General features: G+C 35.0%; 1 protein-coding gene across 1 annotated transcript in view; it reads right to left on the reverse strand.

Moving 5' to 3' along the window:
• CDH8 (cadherin 8) overlaps positions 1–21,825 on the reverse strand; it is a 312,610-nt gene that overhangs the window by 45,009 nt on the left and 245,776 nt on the right. Inside the window, exons 8-9 of the mRNA XM_046683356.1 lie at positions 18,578–18,699; positions 5,463–5,580 (exon numbers count right to left, since the gene is read on the reverse strand). Coding sequence (XP_046539312.1) covers positions 5,463–5,580; positions 18,578–18,699 — 240 coding nt within the window. The remainder of the gene's footprint in view (positions 1–5,462; positions 5,581–18,577; positions 18,700–21,825) is intronic.

A 21,825-nucleotide genomic window follows, 5' to 3' on the forward strand; every position in this document is an offset into this window, starting at 1 on the left:
TCTGTACCAAACTGTAGAGTTATACGCAGCTTGGAAAGTGCAAGTACAGATCTGTTATCTATTTTTCTTAGCTTGCACATCGTCCTTAATTACAGTTTAGACGACAAAATGAAACATAAATGGCTTTTTATCAACGGAACATTGCTGGAAGCATAAACAATAAATTATGAATTACTGGAGCAGAAGCCTTTTGGATCATGTATGCATAATGCTTTTTTGCATATTCGGGATCCCAGTTGGATCTCCTGTTTCATGCAAATTAAGTGCTACCTTTTATGATTCAACACTGAGGAAAAGTGTCATGCTTAATATGGATAAGAGCTGACACCTTGTATGGAAAATATCTCTAGTCAATGTTTGCTGCTGTGGAAAAGTCCACCACATAAGCAGAATAGACAAGGTCACCATGTTGGAAAACACACATATATAGATATTGATTATCACAACATACAAGCACATAGTTTTCACTTGTTGATTACATATAACTGCCTGGGAAACCCAATAATAATGGATCTGCTATAGCTGAAGGATGGGGTGTCTTGTAAAGGCTACTTGAGGAAAGAGACGCTATTTCAGAAAGTCCTCTGTTAGCTTTAAAGCAGCTTGGTGTAATGGAAGAACTTAAGGAGGCCCAAGGTGGCTGGAAAGAGAAAAACTGGCTTATCAAGGTGACCCTCTTTACTATGTGGATCATCAGGAAGACCTTTCAGGTCCATTTCAGCCCATATGGGACACGAATGACTTAAGGCCGATAAGAGAGGGACTCTGTCTGCCTCAACACCTACATCCTGAATCCAGGAGAGGCATGCATGAGGATTCAGTCTGAGAAAAGATGGAGGACAGAAGGTAAACTCTGGCTGGCTTGGGATCAGGGATCTCCACTTCTCCTTTCAGGGAGTAAATTTTAGTTTTGTGACAAGAGGAATCTGAGATAAGTTGACATTATTCAAAAGAGCAAGGGAAGACTATCTTTAATTTTCCAGCCTATGCAAAATGACTCCTGCTGAGTACGTGTGTTGGGAGGTTGTGGATGATTTAAAACAACTTGCTATGCTAGAATGCAATGTAATCCTAAAATGTTGGAAGTTGGGGTTAGCCATTGTGTGGAGAAAGCTGAATTTCATTTTGGCAAAGGAGGAAGAAAAACCCTTGCATGCTGAAAATCAGACCTGAGAATCCTACAGCTATTTCTATGGCTGGTAAATATTTTCTTTCTTTCCCCAACTTCTCCTGCTCTTCTTTTTCCCCCCTTGTATCTTTCTATTATAACAACCTTTAGACAGCAACACATTGGTAAGCAGATTTCTTGCAATGCTTTTAGTGCAGATCAGGGTTTTCACGAATACCAATGAAGCCACTTTCAGAATTACCGCACAACATTCAAAACTCAATAGAGTTAAAGCTTTGAAGAGACCTGGTTGCGAATGATAAGGGAGAGGAGATGGAATACAGCATGGGAATTTAGGAATTAATCGATTCATATAGGGAGAATCTTGGACCATTTACTGATGAATGTTTTTCTATCAGCCAGACGTGCTAACAGCTGTCTAAGCCCTAGTTTACACATACCCATCAAAGCACACCTATGAGGCAGGTAGATATTGTTATCCTGGTATTACAGAGGAGGAAACTAAGGCTTAAAGTAATATGACTGTGGTCACTGTTCTTACAAGGGATGCTTCTAGAGGATAAAAAAGTTATAAAACAGATACTGCTTGAAGTCAGTCAAGCAACTGAGATAGAAACCCCATGAAACAAAGCATGGATTATATTCTAAAAGGTAACCATTTATGGATATTGACATAATCCAAGCCATATTTATTCCAAAGATCTAATCAGCATCTACATTATCAAAATTAATTTTCACAATTATGCCTTTAGAGTGAAGTTCTTATCAATAGATTTTGGCCAAAATGGAGATATCAGAAAGAGAAAAAAAAATTAGTGTCATCAGGATCTCTGGCGCCCCTGCTATCTTTTCTTAAGTCTAACCAAGCTGTGTTTAAGGTCAAGTTCACTGTCTACTTCTTTCCTTCCCACAGGCCCGCCTTAGGGAGCAGAGCTTTATGTTTTTCCTCATTTCTCCATACTCGAGATTCAATTATTTCAGTTTAAAACATGAAGACTCCCATTTCACCAGACTGTTTTCTGGCAATTCCAATCAAATCTTTTAATGACAATCTGCAGGCTGGAGAGATCAGGTTTCTGCAGACCTCAAATTTTCTGCAAGCAAGATATTTCTGTATCTCTAAAAGGTCCATTTATCTTCCCTGTCTTGTTGTATTTAATTGTTGAATATCTTCCATTTTCACGGTTAGAATGGAAGCTGATACTGAAACGTGGTCAGCAAAAGTCCTTCTGTTTATAAATTCATCCAACTGGAAGATGGAGAAACAAATCTCTGGTCCATATAATTTAGAAAGTTCAAGGTGCTATGATTGTTTGGTGTTTCCATGTGATATAAATGACTCATCACATTTTTTACCTTTGCTTTCACATTTATTTGTATTGAAGATTGCTTTTCTATTCTGGCAGAAACATGATTCTCATATATTTAGAAAGAGAATTATTTGTGAAATCACTCAACTGTGTAGGAGACAAGAGACAGCTAATTTCTATCTCATTTTGTCTTAGATTATGAATTAGTTAGCTGAAAATTACAGAAGGACCAATCTATATGAAAGAAGAGAAAGATCATAGTAACTTTGAGTTGAAAGACACGGCTGCAAGTTCCTTAGAAAATGCCAAATACTGAAACCATCTCCTATAAAATTCTAATTAAATAGGGGGATCATCTACCCATCAATTATGGATTTGGATATATTGTCTCACTGAAAATCTTAACCTTCATCTGGTGGGCTAGGAAATGTAAATCATGATGTTGTCAGCGGGAAAACATGAGCTATTCACCATTTTAAAGTCCATCGTAAGAAGAAAAAACAATTCTAAATATAAGTATACCATTTGATTCACTCCACGTCTCAAACATAAATGTATCATAGTTTTAAAACAAATACTGTCTAGTACTTAGATTTTTTTTTGGCCGTTTTGTGTTTTCTCACCATTAACAGGGAATGGGCAACAGGCTCACAAGATATTTACCTATTTATCGACCTATTTGTCTATATATCGCCAACATTTTAAATCTGACAACTTCTTTCCATTACTTTGTTTCTACATGTTAAAAGCAGACAAATTGGTTTTTCCATTTTCACAGTAACTTATCCAGATGCCAAAAAAGTAGTGGTCTATGGAGCAAAACTCATGAATTTCTGATCTAGGAAAAGGGAGATAAACTTGACATATCTGTTCAAAACTCTATGCGTTCATGATTTATTCTATGGAGATGTTGAATATTTGGATCCTAAATCCAAAATCAGTGAAATATGTCCTAGTTTCCACAAAAAAGTGCTGGTTTATGGTTTTTCCAGGCATAAATGTAAATATCAACCCCTTTCACTTTAAAAAAAAAGTCCCAATTGGAATAATAAATTATATAATCACTCTTTGCAAAATAAACAAACACATCATTTAAAATAATCATGGCACAGAGAGTGCTCCGTGTCAAATCGTTTTGCAATATCTGATTTTTTTCTCAATTATTTCACTCACACACACATACACACATGCACAAAGCTGTAAGTTCCATTATCTAGTTTCAAAGTAAAACACTTAATCCACATGCCTTTAAATATTCTATTACAGGGTTTATTGAAATGTAGGGAAAAACAGGTTTCCTAAGTGTACAAACTTTACTTTCTATCAATTCCAAAAATTAGAGAAAACATATGGAATTCCTTCACTGTCGAATTAAAGTCTCCTCTTCAAAGGGCTTAGAGAATAATAAATACAGTACAAAACTGCACATTCACTGGCACCCAATAATCTCTCATTCAACCTACGCACGTTCATGTAGTGCCTTCAACGGGCCATCCTATAATAGGCATATCTTGAAACTGCAGAGTGCACAGACGATGCCAAGGAGCTCTGAACCTTTGGGTTGGGAAAATATTTCTTCACAGAGAATGTTTAAATGGCAGGCATTTTATATGAAAAAATAATGACCAACACCTATTAGCTCACAATCAGAGTAGGCTTGGACCACACAGGCACAGACTTTCAACTCAGTTTGGGACTTCTGAGGGGGCTTTCCTCTTATGAAATATAAGACATATTCACATGACTTCCATAAAAAGAAATCTTGGCAGTGTTAAGCAAAAAAAGAAAGACAACGTATTTGGATTAGAGTTACTAATTAGGGGAGACTAACAAATTTGTACGTTTATTGAGGAGAAAGAACAGGAGTTTATGTCCTTAGTATTTATAAATGTGTAAGCTGGCTCAATGAGTAATATCTATAAACAACTTTCTCATTTTGTTTTCTGTGATGCACCTATATTTATTCAAAGCATTCCCAAAGAACTAAGTACCATTATGTTAAAAGGTAAGGCCATAATATACTTAACAAGAGCCATAAAATGTTCTTTTATTTCATGAAGGAAGTTTTATCAAAATTTACTACCTCCTTGAAAGAGAACATAGAAAATAATCCAACAAATGTCATGAACCGAGTTTTACTCTTTTAATTGAGTATCGCTCTTCTATACACTGTTCGGATATCTAAGCAGATGCCTATAGTAAAGCTAGAAGTCAGCCTGAGACAGTACATTTATTTTGCTAATCATTCTAAAACAGCTGAAACTAAGACTTAAATACATCTGAGCCAGAATAAACAGTTAAAAATCCTTGTTAAATATACAGCAGCTTAGGAGACAAAAATGTACAGACGAGATATACTTTTTTTTCCAAGTGATCTATGACCTTCATACATAATAGACAATAGTTAAGAGAAATGGTTAATCCAAGCTTGGTTCTCTAGAAATAATGAAATGGATTAAATGTTCTCTTTGCTTGAATACTTAACAATAAAATTAGTTCATATTGGCTCCAAAATAACACTGATAAGGAGTGTCCTTCAAGAAGGATTTTCTGATCTAATTGCTATTGTCAAAGTTGGTACAGGCTTAAAACAAATACCTCTAATGTGTACCCACCAATCAGGCAAAATTAGGATAGACTTTCCCAAAATACTTGGTAAACATTCAATTAAAACTTAACAACTGCAATGTATAAGGCAGCTCCTCCTGTAATAGATACCTCAGAATCTGAAAATTCCTGGAACTTTCACAGGGATTAAATCTTACTGTGCATTTTTTAAAGTAAGGTGATTGAGGTATTCCCTGGGATAAAATTAACTTTCATATTAACAATTTTCTTATCTATTGTTTCAATATTGGAAAAAGGAAGTGATGTAATTATCATGCCATTATGCTGATAAGCTGGGTTTCAACTGCTCATGGATGAACAAAAAATATTTTATTGATATATTCAGTCATATTATGAAATCATACCCTATTTTCCAACTTATATTCTATCCTGTTTCACAATGCTAAAATATTTACCTTCATTTTTCTTGATGGTAAAATTCGGATTGTTGACCATTTCTGGAAGAAGACTGTATAAGAAATAATGTCCGTTTTTGGGATCATCTTTGTCCATGGCACTCACTGTTTGAATGACCTGTAACATAAAACTTGACATCAGCATTTCTGATGACATCAGAGGGCTTGAACTGCCTTTAAAAGCTGAGCAACATCCCTTTTGGTCCAAGGAATCTTTTTGAGTTTTCTAAATTGTCATGGATGGTTTGTGCGAAGCATAAGGAGAAGCATTCATCACTTTAAAACCTCAGCTTTGATAAGTTGATGAAAATTAAGGTCATTACCTTTGTGTCCATTTGGTGTCTGTGGCTTGAAATAGCAAATCTGAGGGTATCTGAAAATTCCACTGGGCAATTACAGGTTTATTTCCAATTTGAGTATATACAAGCATCTAGAATGGGATTTGGAATTGTTACAGTGATTGCAGCAGGGCTCTTGGGAAGATCTTGGAGGTAAAGGATTTAAATCTTGAATCCTCAGAAGTCCTCTTTCATTTTACTCATCAGGTTACAAGTGTTTGCCAAATGGAATGTTCTTCGGCACAAACATCACTGCAACAAACCTTTCTGAAGAGTTGCATCTGTTCCCTCCCAATAATGAATACTGTTTTTAAAGCTAGTGGATAACACATGCAAACAATGCTTTGGAGTGTATCCTGAGATGAATAAATTATAGGGATTAGAAGAATTACCATTGTGCAGAGAACTGTTTGGATAGATTCACATACTTGGAATCGGTGCCGGTTGAATGTGTTTATTTCATTTGCAAAGCTGCATTAACTTATTGCTAAGTTGTTTCTTGGGATGTCAGAGAATTAGCTTAATAATTCATATTTATGATTCTGTAATATTAATCACTGCAGTATGAAACACGGGGAAACAGTTAATGTAGAAAAAATTATAGCTTATACTTCTATTGTAAATAGATACAACACAATTTCTACAAAAAAAAGCCTATGAAGCATGACAGTCAAGGCGATATCAAATTTACCATAAAAAAATTAACAGGGAAATGCTCTCAGGTTTATGAAATTTAGAAATCGTAATGATGATGCCTAATGTATTATGTCTGTTTGAACAACTGTGTCCCATTCAACTTCGCCAATTTCATTAAAGAGAAAAAAATGGATGACTTCTTTTTGAGAAAGCGACATCACTGCCTTGTTATTTATTACCTAAACAAGTGTGAGAACCACAATTTCAGAACACTTTTAGCAGCTGTGGAGTATTGCACTGTATCAAGCACGTGCTATATAGTAAGCAGTGCATTAAGGTTATTTGAGGCATAAATGAAATAACTTCTCTTAACTTCTATTTCTCCATTTTTGAAATGGAGAGTATTCTTACTTCGTAGGTGTTTTACTTTTGTTAAGGACCTTGTGAAATGTCTTATAATCAAACTTAGCTTGAGTAACAACATAACAAAAAAAAGTACAAAGTATAGTTGAGACAGTGAGGAGTCATTAAGGTGATCAACTCTGAAACAAAGCTAGATAGAGGTCATGGTTTCACCCTTTACTTATTGTGTGACATTAAGGAAGTTCCTTAACTCTTTGTGAAACTCAGTGTCCTTGTCTTCCTATGTTACAAATAAAAAGATTACCTTTCACATATGGTAGTTTTGATTGTGGATGTAAATTCATATCAGTCTCTTAATATAGTGTCTGGTTCCTAGCAAATATTTAATGAATGTTAGTCAAAATTATCAAATTTTTTTTTTTGTTATTAGGGTCACTACCATTATTCATGACATGGCACTTTGATAAGTGTCACGACTTTGGTGTTGCCAAAACAGGGCCCCAACCTCATCCGAGTAGATGGGAATGCAATTATATTTACTATATCTAAACACCTAGCATATTTGCCTTGACACGGGAGTACGGAGATACACCCTGGGCTTCCAGTTTTATAAAAATGAAAGAATGAAAGTACAAGGGGCGATGCTGGGAAATACAGGTAACCCTTTTGTGGACAGCCTACACATACAAATATTTAACAGAAGAATTTGACAAGAGCCTTCTTTTAGGCACTTATAAAGAAGAGAAGGGGAAAAAAGTTACTTGCGAGCAGATGTAGCATCTCTTCTCCCTTTACCCAATTTTGTTTCAAAAGGACTTCTATTCCCAAGTGCACCCGTTGAAGAAGTAACCCCTGAAATGTGTGAGCACGTGTGAAGAAGGGCAAATGAAGAGAGGATTTCATGACATTCTGGGGTGGAAATCCTTCATAACTAAGTGCATTCTTACAGTATATTTAGTAGATAGCGATCCAATAAATAACATATTCCTAATATTTCTAAGTAATCTTGCATGAAAAAGACTCATACACGCTGGCGAGTGCATCTGCGTGTGAGTTATTTGATTAGTTAAGCCACCACGATCAAAACAAAAGACGCAATCATTTAGCTTACCTGAAATAAAGGAGTATAATTATTTGTCATACCACATCTCAGAAGTTTAGTCTAAATATTACACCTGCAGTGAATATGTTTTTTCCACCATTTAATTAAGCCAGGAAGTCTGTTAGACAGGCAATTTCTTGAGCCTACTGAACCAGAAAGTCTCAAGTTGGGGCCTAGAAATCTGCATTTTAAAAGTCTTCTAGGTGATTCTGAGGCGTGCTTAAATCTGAAATCCACTGTTTTGAGCCGAGCGAGGAGACTGGTGATCACAGCTCCCTCACTAGTATTCATTAGGAGAGTTTGCATTGTTGAAGAAAAAGTGACGAAATGGTGAATCTTTCATTCAACTTCCAAGTATCCCGTGAATTGGCTATGGGGAAACACAGTGGATAGAGCAGCAACTGCTTATTCTGAAAACTGGCAATTAAAGGAAAGAACTGAAAAAAAAAAAAAAAACCACTTTGGTTTAAACCAATTTTGACACTTCATTTTATTTTAATGCAGATGGCCATGTCCGGTCATTTTATCTAAAAGTAGACGCCCAGTAGATCACTTGAAGGACTTTATGCTTATTAAAATGCATTAAGATATTCACATTAAAAAGGCTGAAATTTTCATTGATGTAATAACATCTGAATACACTTAGCTTTAAGTAACAAGAAAAAAGAACAGATTTATTCAAGGAAGTGCACCTCCACACAAGTAGATTTTACAGGCATACTGAGTAGATGTCAAATGAAAACGGCGCACATTTCCCGCTGTGAGCTACTATGACATCACTTAATTTTTAAGTAATTGGACAACTATTTCAGGGAAATGGTATAAAAACTTCTGGAGAGGTAATAGACTTTTAGGAATATACATATAACATTTAGTTTAAATGTTTTCCTTTCTAACAACAAAGTTAGGATGCAATTGAAAATCTAATTTTTGATCATTTATTTTGGATTAATTTCAAGGGAAGCTGAAAGTTGATATAATCTCTATCAGAAAAACAAAGCATATCTAGGATGTTGGGCTAAGGAAATGAATTCCAGGGCCACGCTTGGATTTCTATGGGTCAGACTCTGTTCTATTTCTTGAGACTACTGATTTGAAACCACATAACCTTTCGAAGGCATGAAACTGAAAAAAAAATTGAGAATTGCAGGGCTATATCATAATTCTGACCCCGTTTTTAAAAAAAACTATTCATTGTTTATCAATAACACTAAACCTAAGTTAGATTGCTTTTATTTGCAGATTTTCTTAAACTTTATTTTAGACTATTTTATATTAACAAAAATATTTAATAAGAGTAGGATATCACTGTCATTAGTAACTTTATAAAAGGCAAGTGGCCAGCAAACAAATACACTTCTGATGATCTGATGTCAACAATGATAAAACTATCATGGGATCTATTAGAATATCCCATACGAATTCCTGTAGATATCATTCATTGACATGTTCTTAGGTGATGAGTTGGGGTCTTTTCCCCCTTACTGCTGGTATAACAGTGTCTGGCAGATAGTGGCTATTTAATAAGTATTGTCTAAATGAATAAATGAATGGATGAATAAATAAATTATGTCAGGCACGTTTTAGCATCATTGGTAATTTCTACGTAACCTTGAGAGGTGGGTATGAAGAAATTTATCAGAACCTTAGTGCATCAAAGACATTATATATATCATCTGATCCCAGATACATCTGATAACAGACTTCCTTCACCCTCCTGCCCAATATGTCAGCCTGCCTCAAAATCTTGTTGACATTCAGAACTTCTATACACATATTTCAGCTAAGTTGGTGTTTAGACCTTCAATATTTTGAAGAGAGCATAGGATGGACTCAGCTCTTCTTGCTGCTCATGTACCCTGCTTTATGGGTATGAAGGTTCCCTTTTGATTCTGACTGATAGCACAAGATGACGATTTAGAAATGATAGTTCTTTCTGAACGTGGGCAAGGTGAGAGAGAACTATTCTGTTTCAACTTTTGGAATGTTTTCCAAGGCTTCTGGAATATACATCTATTCTCTAAGAACATTCAGCATTGACAGCCAAGATGATATGTGCCATCACAACACACTGTCACTTTCTCAGGTAAAACTTAATTCTCCTTTTCTTGGCAAGTCTTTCTGTAGTGATGTGAATTGGAAAGTGATGGAAAGGGGGTGAATGAGAAGAGAGGAAATCAAAAGCAGTGAAGAAAGGACAGCATAATTTTTGGTTTCCTATTCATTCTTCTGTCTCTTATTGTCAGTTTATTGCTGATATATCAATTTTTCTGAAATATTAACTTCTATTTCTTAAAGCAGTAGTTTTCAACTTGAGGAAGGAAAGGATGATATCTCAATGAGCATCATATGGCTCAGCCCTCTCAATTTGAAAGGATAATTGTATGAAATTATTTATATATGCATATATGTGAGGGGCAAGTCCACAGCTTTTATCAGATTATCAATGGTGTCCATATCTGAAGAGAACAAAACAAAATAGGCTAAGAACCATTCCCTAAAAGACGGGTCCTTGAAAATAGAAATTATGCCTATAAGAGAAATGAAGTTATAATGATGATTAGTTGAAAAAAGAAAAAATATGGAAATTTGAGAAATTATATTAAAACCTACATAATGATCCAATTATCCTCAATTATTTCAAAATTGTTGGCTATTGTTCAAATACAAGCACTGTTCATATCCATTTAATGGACAGTTCCTGGATTTTTTTTATAACTTGCATGGCAATCCAGTCTCTACCAAGACTTTTCCTACCCAAAGTGTTTTCCATGTCACATTTTTGTGCATAAATACATCCTTGTCTTTAAAAAGTGTTAGGTTGCTATTCATAGCATGTACCTTAGAAGTCTGACCTATAGAAAATACAACAGGAGAATGTAAATTAGATGTTATATGTCTCTTTTAAACACTAAGTGAAGTCCTCAGTCCTCTGGGTAGACATTTGGGGTCTGTATCTTCATAAACGCACTGCATAAATTCCAACATTTTCCTTGGTTTCAGTATTTTTCACTCCTCTTTCCTTAACTGAAACTAAGTTGAGGGAACATGACATAAAGCAAGGGCTCTTAAAGAATGTGTTTTTACAAAGTTTGGGTTTTTCAGTTTCTCCTGCCTCTTATTTTCTTTTGCTGGGCTCTGCATATCTTATCTGTATTTTGTACACTGCTGAAATGATCAATATTACTTAAAAAATCACTCCACCCCTTGCTCTGCTTTGAAAGCCTCATTAGTAGGGTAACATCCACAGTTTTTAACATATCTTGGAAGTCTCAGTTCCCTTCCTGCTCTTATCTGCTCTCCATCTCCCACTATATTATTTCACAGGAATATTTCCTGATGCTCCTTATCATTATACACATTTCTTCCCTGGCTTAAAACATATCTTATTTATTCTTATGGAGCAAGACTTTTCCAACTTGGTTTCATTTACCACTAGTTCTATAGTTTTCTCTGAAGGAAATCTGAATGATTTTATAATCAACTATGTTTAGTAAATGCCAAACACCATATAGCCCTTTGGTGATTCACACGTATTTATAAATGCAAGGGAATCTTATAGTTAAACAAAACCAACAGAAGATAATGTTTAACTTTGTTTAATTCAGTATTTCTCAGCCTTGTTGGCAAAACACACACACACACACACACACACGCCATGTACCACACCATATATTGACGTGTGGTACCCTACAGGCACTCACTTCGAGAAATGCCATCCTTTAAAACTTCATCAGAGTCGTAAAGGCCTGGAAGACTTCAATGTCTGTTTGAAGGTGTTGTGTCTACACAGCTTGGTGATTATAGCACTATTTCCATTTGCTTCTCTGCCCTTCCAATAATATGTCAGCTCCTCTTGGTACCAGATCTTACTCAATTTATGTCATTAGCACAAAGCCTGGGGCTAAAACCTCCTACTATCTGGTGTCAATTTCACTTTCTTCAAAAAGGCTTGCTCATCAGCATGGCTTCCATGAAGAAATGGAAACAAGCATACACCTGTGTCCACCTTGCTTCCAACCTAAGTTCCCATTCAGTAACGTGGGTTGAAAATAATACAAAGAGAACACATGCGTCTGTAACAGTCTGAGATTTTTAAACAATCTGTTACACTATTTTCTCTGTGGATCATCAATCTCATTTAGGTTAGGGGCCAGGATAAAATAGGTGGAATTTTGAATCATACAAGAGGTTCAGCCAATGCCTACCGAGGCTGCAAGCAGGACTTCAAAAAAGATTTAGACAGTATGTGTTCCTATGAGTTGATTCCAATGGACTTGAAAAATTTTATTACATTAATCTACAAATTCATATGGGGAAGAATAAACTACAAGCCCTTTCCTCACTCTTGATGAATAAAACACTTATAAATTATCAGAGGAAGAGTTATTCCAATACAGACGAATAGGTGTCCTTTGTTACGTTAACCCATTTAGGGATAATTTATGGTGTTTTGCTCCAAATCAAAGCTCATAAAGATATAACAATAACAACAACAATAAAAACAACAAAAACAATACCAATAAAATAAGTTTTGTTTTTCAGACTATGACAGTTAAAATATATACTACTAATAATTATAATTATTTATTGAACTAGATATTCTTAAAATATAGAGTTTAAATGAACAGTGGTTAAGACCCAAGATCACAAAACTAGTAAGTGGTAGAGCTGTGACTCACAATTAGATTGTTCTAGTTTGAAACTCGTCTACTATATTTTTCTACTTATGCTTTCCCGTCTGTCAAAATTGTGCTCTAAAAGTCACACCTCTACTAATGATTCTCATGACATACATTTTGTTACAAATGATGTCTTCAAATATAGTTTTATCCATTCCACCTCATTTACCATCTCCTTACTCCACCCAAAATAAAATGAAAATAGTATTTTATGCATTTTGTTGAGGCCATCAATTTCATCTGCTTTAAAATCAATCCTGTCTCCTTCTTGTCTATGCAGATAGATCCTGAAAGATGCCTGCTGGCAGGAAAGTTAAAATTAAATCTCCTGTATTTATTGTTTCATGAGTGTCATAAAATGCCATAATTTCATTTCACTGTTTCACATTTATTAGAAAAAGACCAACAGAAAGTAGAAAATAAAGTAGCAAACCCATTCACCGCTGGTGTTTATCAAGGAATAATTATTTTTACTTTGCTTAATAAGGTTTTTTTCTTTTTCACTTAAGATTTCATGGAATGCTTTTGGATAAACTGTGTTATTGGCCACAGGAGCTGATTTTTTTCTTTTGAAAAATGCTCACTCCTGATCAGAATCTTATTCTCTTTAGTATTTTTCTAAGAAGTATGTCACACAGGCAATGGGATTTCAAAGTCTGCTTCCTTGGGAAGCATTGTGAGACCCTAGAACGGGCAAGGACTTGGGTACCTTCAAGAACAGACTTTAAAACCCATTTCTGCCACTTTTCATGGCCTTAGGCAAGACTCCCTCTATTTCAACTTCAGCTCCTATATCTGTAAAAAGTGGTTGTAACACCAAACTCCCAGAGCAGTGATGTTGATTATATGTTAAATGTTTGTACCTATTATTTCATTTATGGAAGCATGCAGCTTTAGCAATCTCTTCTCTCCATCTCCACTGCCACCCTCTTAGACCAGGCTACCATTATCTATTGCAATTACAGCCTTCTAAATGCTCATCCTGCATTAATGATGTGTGTGTCTGTAGATTTTATTCAAATAAAAACTCTTTTTGTCCAATCTCATTCTTGCTTATTACATTCTTATTATTACACTTGCTTATTATACTTATTATGGTCAGCCAAGATGTCTTCAATTCTTCAAACAAACCAAGGTCTTTCTGCCTTCAGGGTCCTTCCACAAGCTTATTCTGTGGGCGAGAAGGCTCTTGCTTCTACTTCTGGTACTCTTAGCCCTTTCTCATTTTTTTTTCAGTTTCAGCTTAAATGATACTCATTTAAAAATAATTTTCTCTGAAAACACTATGTAAAGTAGATCTCTACTTTTTCTTTGTTCCCCTCTGTCTAGTTGCATTAATGTTCTCTTCAACCCAGTTTTCAAAATTTAAATTCTATTATTTATTCATTCTGCTTTTATTTTTTGATAATCCCTCTTCATCATTAAGTTCCATTAGAGAAAACACTTTTTCATCCTTTTCACATTGTTTCCCCAGGTCATATTACAATACTTCGCATCTTGTAGATGCATATAAATATTGTTCAATAAATAAATGAATGATTTTTCATTTGAAGAGGTTAGCTTGTGCACTGTGTGTCTATGAGTAAAATAGGTGTTTCCATGGTAATATGTGAGGAACTAATTATTGAAATATTTGCCACTGCTGAACGAAAGAGCTTAGAACCTTGATCCTAAGATTTTGTGAATAGCCATTACATGCCAAGCATTGGCTAGATACATATCTAGAAATACAGGTCACTCTTTTTTTTTGGACCTGTGATACTCCTGGGATAAGCAAAAAAGTTGCTGCATTGGTCAGAGAAAGGATTAAAAGAGGTAAACCAAAATAATGTCTGTTTAAGGCAGACATAATTAACTTGATGCCAAATAGCACATCTCAACTTCTATAAATGGTGATGAAGCTTAAATTATACTACTCTAGATTTATTTGTGGTAACATAGGGGAAGCTCCTTCCTGAAGGAAAAAGAGCTGATGCAGTCTGTTGCCTAACTAATTCTCAAACAATAAACATTCTCTGAGACTAAATAAGAGGACGTTGACTCACACCTAGAAACAGAATTATTTCAGTTCAGTCTCTGAGTCAACAAACCATCTGGAGCAAATTACTCTAATTCTGTATGTATAGGAAGCAAGAACTTAGCATCTGAAATAATATCCTAGACAGACCCTATGAAGGAGATAAGATGTAGAACAGAGTTATGGAAGGCCTTCTGGCCAACACTGGTCACTGAAGTTCTCTATTTTTCTTTCATATTTGCTCCTGAGTGTGCTGTTATCAACCATAAGGAAGGAAGATTCTGGTTTCTCCACATCTGTTACCAGTTCCCTCACCGGTCCAGCCAGATTACCATTTTCTTCAGGCAGAACCTGGTTTATCCCCAGCTGACTCCTTTTCAGCACTTGATAGCTGTTTCCTGTCTCTGATGGAACATGTCCTACATTACGAGGTCTTTCATTAAGATAGCTCCATTTCCCCTCGCCTCTTCAGCCTCCTTTCTGCCCAGGTGATTTGAAGTATTTTCTTGCAATTCTATCATTCTAATTTTATTATGTGTTTGCCAGAAAGAAAACTCTAGGAGGGAATAAGACTGATGTTTCGGGCATTGTTTGCCACTACATTCCCAGTATACCTAGCCAAGTCCTAGCACATAGTTTGAATTCAAGAAATATTTACTGACTGACCAAAAACTACCATCATATTAGACACATGAATTGTCAGTCCTATATTTTACTTTCTAATTTTGAAATCTTCAGCCCATACTCTCATTTCTGCCTTGGACATTAGAGAGGAGTAAGTGAAGATAATCTTTCTATTTATCCTGTTAAACTGAAGGCCATATAATCTGTAGATGACTCTGTCACGCCATTATTGAATTAGAGACTAAAGATATACATCATCTTACATCTTTTGACTTAAGATAAATTACCTATAACTATTTTGAATTTTTTTTAAAAGAAGTAACTAGCAATCAGAAAATACCATATTAACATTTAATTATGCTATGGAGGGATTATTTAGAAGCATTCTAATCAAAAGGGATTCGTGTTGATTATGTATAATATGGACCAGGAACTATTTCTGTCACAGGTGGTTGCTACTCTCATAAGGGAACAAATTCAAGAAAATGTCATCTTTCACTTCAGAATCATTAGAAGGTTGTAGGGGTAAGTGTGATTTCCAATTCTACTTTCAAAGTGAAGCTATGCCAATTTCACCACAGATGTGTTATGAACTGGACATAAATACCCAGAAAAGAGGAAGTGTCCTCCTCCTTTTTGATTCTTTGGTTAAATGAGTCCAATTTAGTGGAAAAGAGTCAAGCATGGCAGAATTCTCCATGATCATGTTGATATCGGTTTTCTTTTTGTTGATACCAGTTTTCATTGTGTTTTAAAAACCTCCTTACAGAGGCTCTCTCAGTGCAGAAGGTTTTTACAGACTGGGTTTTTTCAACGGCTTGCCCTTGATTATTGCTAATGATCTCAGCTGCACCATCTCTCAGGAAACTGATCCCTTTTGAGTTTGGCTTTAAATCCATACCTTCCAGGCAATCCAGACACTTCAAAGTCACCTGCACTCCTTTCTTTGGGGCTGTTGTAAAGCACACATTAATTGTTGAAAAATATTGAGATAACTATGAATTTAGTGCTAATTCAGTTTCTGACAATTGTTTTTCAAGAGTGTGTGATCACCTGATAATGAATATTCTAATTTCAAAGTGAGTCAGTGACGTGTGCAGTATTTTAAGAGATGATTGAAAGTGTATCTATGTTGAACTTATATAAGTAAACACTAGCGTGGATAACAAATATGAATTTTGGAAAACGTTAAATATAAAAATGAGATACTCGATGAGATACATATTAAAAGTGACCTAAGAATGATGTAATGAATCAAACATGAGTTCTGACTAGCACAAAGGATTGAAAGAATTCAGGAGTTGTTTGAACAACAGCATGTGCACAAACCAATCAGCCATATGTCCAAAAATTATGCTGAGTTGCTAAAGATCTGATCTCTTCATGTAAAAATAAACTCTAATGAACATGCCTAAATAGATTCGTTTGAGGATAAGATAGTGCAGTGGACACACACATAACATAAACACTTCTTCAGAGAATGAGTCATTGATTTTGGTTTGCAAAAATCATAAAACAAAGAATCAACTTATTTTTTTTATTTTGATCTTGCATAGGAAAGGTGATGAAACAATGCATTTTTTGAGAATAAGAACTGCTGAGGAATCATTAAAAACTTTGAAACAGTCGAAATCCACAGGGTAAACCTCCAGATTCCTGGAGGTCCAAAGGCATGCACGTCAATATCGCGAGTGAAGCCAATGTGAAATTTTTGGAATATCAATGCCATTGACTCTCTGAACTTATGTGATGAGTTCTGCATGAACAATGGAGTTTTATTTAAATTCTAAAGCATTTGACAGATTCTGTCTGATCAAAAACATCTGGCTTCTAAGTCTGTGATTGGCTACATTACCCCAACAATGATCTGGCCCACACAACCATCTCCTTGAAACTGACTTGCATATATTTTGATTAAACTCTCTCTACCAAATCAATCCACCAACTTAGCTAAATAATATTTACTACTAAATATATGTATATTTATATACACTCCATACTTAAAAGATCATAAATGAAAATGCTCAAAAGATATGATTGATAGAGAGCAACTCCACATGAGGCAGTTAAGAAACATTTAAACTGTTAGAATATTTTTTTAAAAAAGGAATGTATCACTACTAAAGGTGAATTTTTTTTATAACAACATTTGTGATGTCTAAGTGTTTGAAATTAATCAGTTTTATTATTAGGATTTTAGCTTTACTCTGTATGTGTGTGTCTTAATTTGGTAGATAGAAACAATGCTAATCCTTCAGCTATATGAGTGTGTCTAGGGGAAAATGTCCACTGTTTCGTAGGAGGGTAACACATTGATCTTTTTTTAATAATTAAATAAAAGTGTAGAGCTACAGTTCTAGTCCTTTCTTTAGGTGGAAAAACCTGACTCTTGTCAGGTAAGCCGCTTGGCAAATAGTAAGTTTAATTCCTAACACCCACATGAGGCCCAAGAATAGTTGGATTAACAACTCCAGTGTCATGCTGTCAGCTGCTGTTTATTTAAATTAAAATGTCACCATCCAGAAATAAATTAGGAAGTTGAAAACCAATAAATTTCTTAAACATACAGTACTTTGGCACCTTGTTAAAATAAATCTATTACATTTGTGTTTTTTAGAACTTTACATAGACTATTTCCATTTTGACATTCAGAGTATAGCAAGTTTTGTTTTGTTTTCGTTCTTCCTTTTAACTCCCTCCCTCCCATCCCCGCTCTTCCCCTTCTTTTTTTCCTTCCCCTTCATTCCTCTTTCTCTCTCTCTCTCTTTTTCTGTCTGAATTCACTCTCTCTCTTTATGCTACATGAGACAGGTAAAAAAAAAAAGAAAGGGTTCCATTAATACACAACTATCAGATGCTTCACGTGCATGTCTAAAACATCCTGTTCATATCTAAATGTATTTACAGTTTTACAGGTTTCAAAATTCACTTCCTACATCTGGTCTTCCTGGGTTCCACTATTATGTGTTATTCCTATGTTTGATATGAAACAAACATGCCCTCCCCATGAGCTTTTCCCTTGCTTCCTATCAATTGAAGGTCAAAATTTTGGCCCCGTCACTCTAGGACCTCCCCTGCTATCTTCCATATCCCGAGATATTTTAAGATAGCTATTTGGCTCTGGATTCACAGCACAGCAGGTTGTTCCACTTCAGGAGCCAATTTGGTCATAAGTAGGAAGAGAAATAACATCTCATAAAGAAAAGTACTCCCTCTCTGTTCCCATTTGGATGTTTCTTGCCTGTGACTTTGCAGATCAGAAATGATGCAAATGCACACTCTAATGCAGGTTAATCAAATATGAGACAGTTGTATACAAACATATTCAGCATTAGCAACATGGAGATATTTACTTGGCCGGGTTTTCCATTTTCACATAAAAATGCCTCATATTCGGATGCGAATTCAGGGGCGTTGTCATTGACATCCAGCACTTTAATAGCAACAGGCACTCGTGATATCTGACTGTGGTTCCCTATGGGAAGGAAAAAATAACATCAGCATTGAGGGTATTTCATTTTAACGTGCAACGTAACTTTCTTCTTGAAAGCATGTGTGTCTGTTTCAACTTCCCTTAATTAGGGTGTTTTCAACATGGTGCTTGTGGATTCTGACCACTCAATAAGGAAAAATAGCAAGTGATTGACTGCTTAAAAAAAGTATAAATTATTATTCCAAACATCATTTGCTGGAGCACAGCTTGATAAAAACCATCTCTGAATAATCAAAAGAGCTTTCCTCGATGAAGAAAGCTTTATTTTACAGATAAAGTCCATTACACAAAACAAAAAATGCTGTATGCACCAAAGACTTATCTCTTTGTTTATCTTGGGTAGAATACAACCCATTTTTGTGCTATTACTTGTTTGACCGGCTATATATTAAAGATGAACATTAAAAACTCAGCAAAGGCCAGAACCAAATCAATTGTTCAGAGGGTGTCCTTAACAATGATGAAAGGGATAATCTTAAAGAGAGGGAATCATGCATTTTATGAATTTTATTTATTAAAAATTGACTTTGGGATCGTTTTGGATAAGCTAAACCCAAGTCATTTTAATATTGTCATTTTCATAAAGATTTTCATCAGTGTAAACAGATAGTAATCTTCTAATCTTTCCAGGTCAATTCCAATACCAGAGAACTTAATACATAATCCCTAATCCTTAAGTCCTTAAATTTAAAAAGTTATACACATACACAAACACACACACACACACACACACGCATGCACAGAATCTGGTCCATTAATACATTGCTGACTTGACTCATGTGATGATTTTTCATTTGTAACAAATGCAATACAGTTTGACTCTGACGGTATGTAATAATCTTTTGATCTCTTGTAAATTACACAGAATGCATTGGAGATGGCCAACTATTTATTTGTGTTTCTGTGGCACTGAATATTTATAAGCAAGCCAAGAGGAGAAAAGTGTTTGACTTTTGAATATGAAGAAATAGACATGGATGTGATACATCAAACTTTTCTTTTTGACAATTGATTAACTTCAGATCCTAAAACCTTTAAATACTCATTTTTTATGTGTTAAAAACGAAAATATTTCTAAAGCACATAGTAAATAATCATAGCCATGTTACAAATTTATAGTTGGTTAACCCTACTCACAATGCTGCAAGATTTGGATTTCGTTAACTACCAGGGCTACTCTCCCATATTCTAATTTGATTAACTAAGGAGGGATGAATAATATCATGTGGAGTTCCAATCACCTCAATAGTGGAACATAACCTCACTTCCCAAAAATCAAGCCAATGGCCTCACATGTGTCACCTGATTTATACTTTTCTTAACATCTGTCTAATGAATAATTAATTCTTCATTAAGAGAGGAAGCATGTATCTCTCTAACTTCAACGGAAGGGAAAACTTAAAAAAAAGTATAAAATATGACTCTAAGATAAAGACCTTACATTTTATGCTTTATCTATTGGAATAGGTAGATAAATAAGGTATAAGGTATTTGAAATATGGTGTGATTGTAGCCTTAATGATTTATATCTCTTTTCCAGCCTGAGCAGGAGCTGAACAGCAGCTGCTAGAGAGTAAAGGGAATATAGTGTTTGCAGTAAACAAACAATGTTGGGAGCCATATCTTTGCCATCTACTTCCTACATGATCCTGAGCAAATTATTTAACCTCATTTTATTCCAGAGGAAACTGAAACTCAAGATCTTAACACTTTATTTATAGAATTGTTATAAATATTACATGAGAAAAAATTTAAAGTGCTCAGATCATATTGAGCACATAGTCAAGGGCATTTTAGCCTTTGCCTTTTGTAACTAGCAACATCCTTGGCGCCATGCATAATGAGTGTTTTCTGTATACAGTGTGAGATAATTCACATAATATCTCATTAAATCCTCACTAAAGAGCTATGAGGTAGGTAATGTAATTTTCATATTTTAGAGGTGATGACTGACATTCAAAGAATTACATGTCTTTACGAAGATTACACAGTTAAAAATTAACTCCAAGATGTAGTTTTTGCCTTCCAAACACGAGCAATCTATAAGGTGTAATTTTGATGAAGTCCAAAACAAAATATATTTTTTTTATTTGTTTGTAAAGTAACTAATCACTATTACTTCCTCAAGAATGCTTATACACTTGTTCTAAATATTTATCTCAAGTTTGACCACTATTTGAAGTTTGAGTCTAAATATCAAATACCACACTGGATATATTTAATGGGTGGAACTACCACTAATATTCTCAGAATTGCACTAATCATCTGCAACAATTTAAATTCCATATTTTTGCTCATGATACTACTTCACTCAAGCAGGGTTTAATTGATTAATTTTACTTTGTAATTCTCTGTATTTCAACTCTAAGAACTATTGATTAGATATTTATCTGTATAACATTCATTCTTTCCATTCCACATCCTAGACTAACTCTTGTGTGTGTAAATGATGACAAGAGCCTTCTAGTATATGTTTTTGTCTTCAGTCTCTAACCATTCAATTAATAAACAGCTGATGATCAACACAGACTTAATAAACTGTCTATACAGAATAGACAGTGAACATTAGATGACAGTCTTGGAAAACTGCAAGTGCAATGAAAGCTATCATACTACTTAACACGATTTTGCTGCTTGGGAAGTAAAGAAAATGCTGATCTTATTGAGTCAGATTCACTGACAATGGTTGATTGGGGCAAATCTACTAAATATGATATTCTTAGTCTTCCCTCTTTCTCATGTTGCATGTGAGCGCAAGCACACACACACACACACAGACAAACACGCATATAAAGATTTTATTCTCACCATTTTGGCAAAAGGATAAGTATGCCAAGGCTCATGTTCTTAATTTTCTCTCTTCTCTTTTCTTAACCTCACGGTTGCTATAAATTGCAATTATCTCTCAGATCTAGATGGCCAGCGGGGAGTAAAATTCAAGCACAGAAGATGAAAAAGCTCCATGCGCTTCTTATTGGGATAACTTTTAACATTAAAGTAATATAACATTTTCTCACACATAGTATCTGGAACAAGGTGGTATTTAACTATCCAGGGGCTCAGATCCTAAGAATAATACCACCTAAATTTTTGTTAGAAATTATGTGG

This window comes from Equus quagga, chromosome 13 (assembly GCF_021613505.1).
Source record: "Equus quagga isolate Etosha38 chromosome 13, UCLA_HA_Equagga_1.0, whole genome shotgun sequence".
NCBI classification, from domain to species: Eukaryota; Metazoa; Chordata; class Mammalia; order Perissodactyla; family Equidae; genus Equus; species Equus quagga.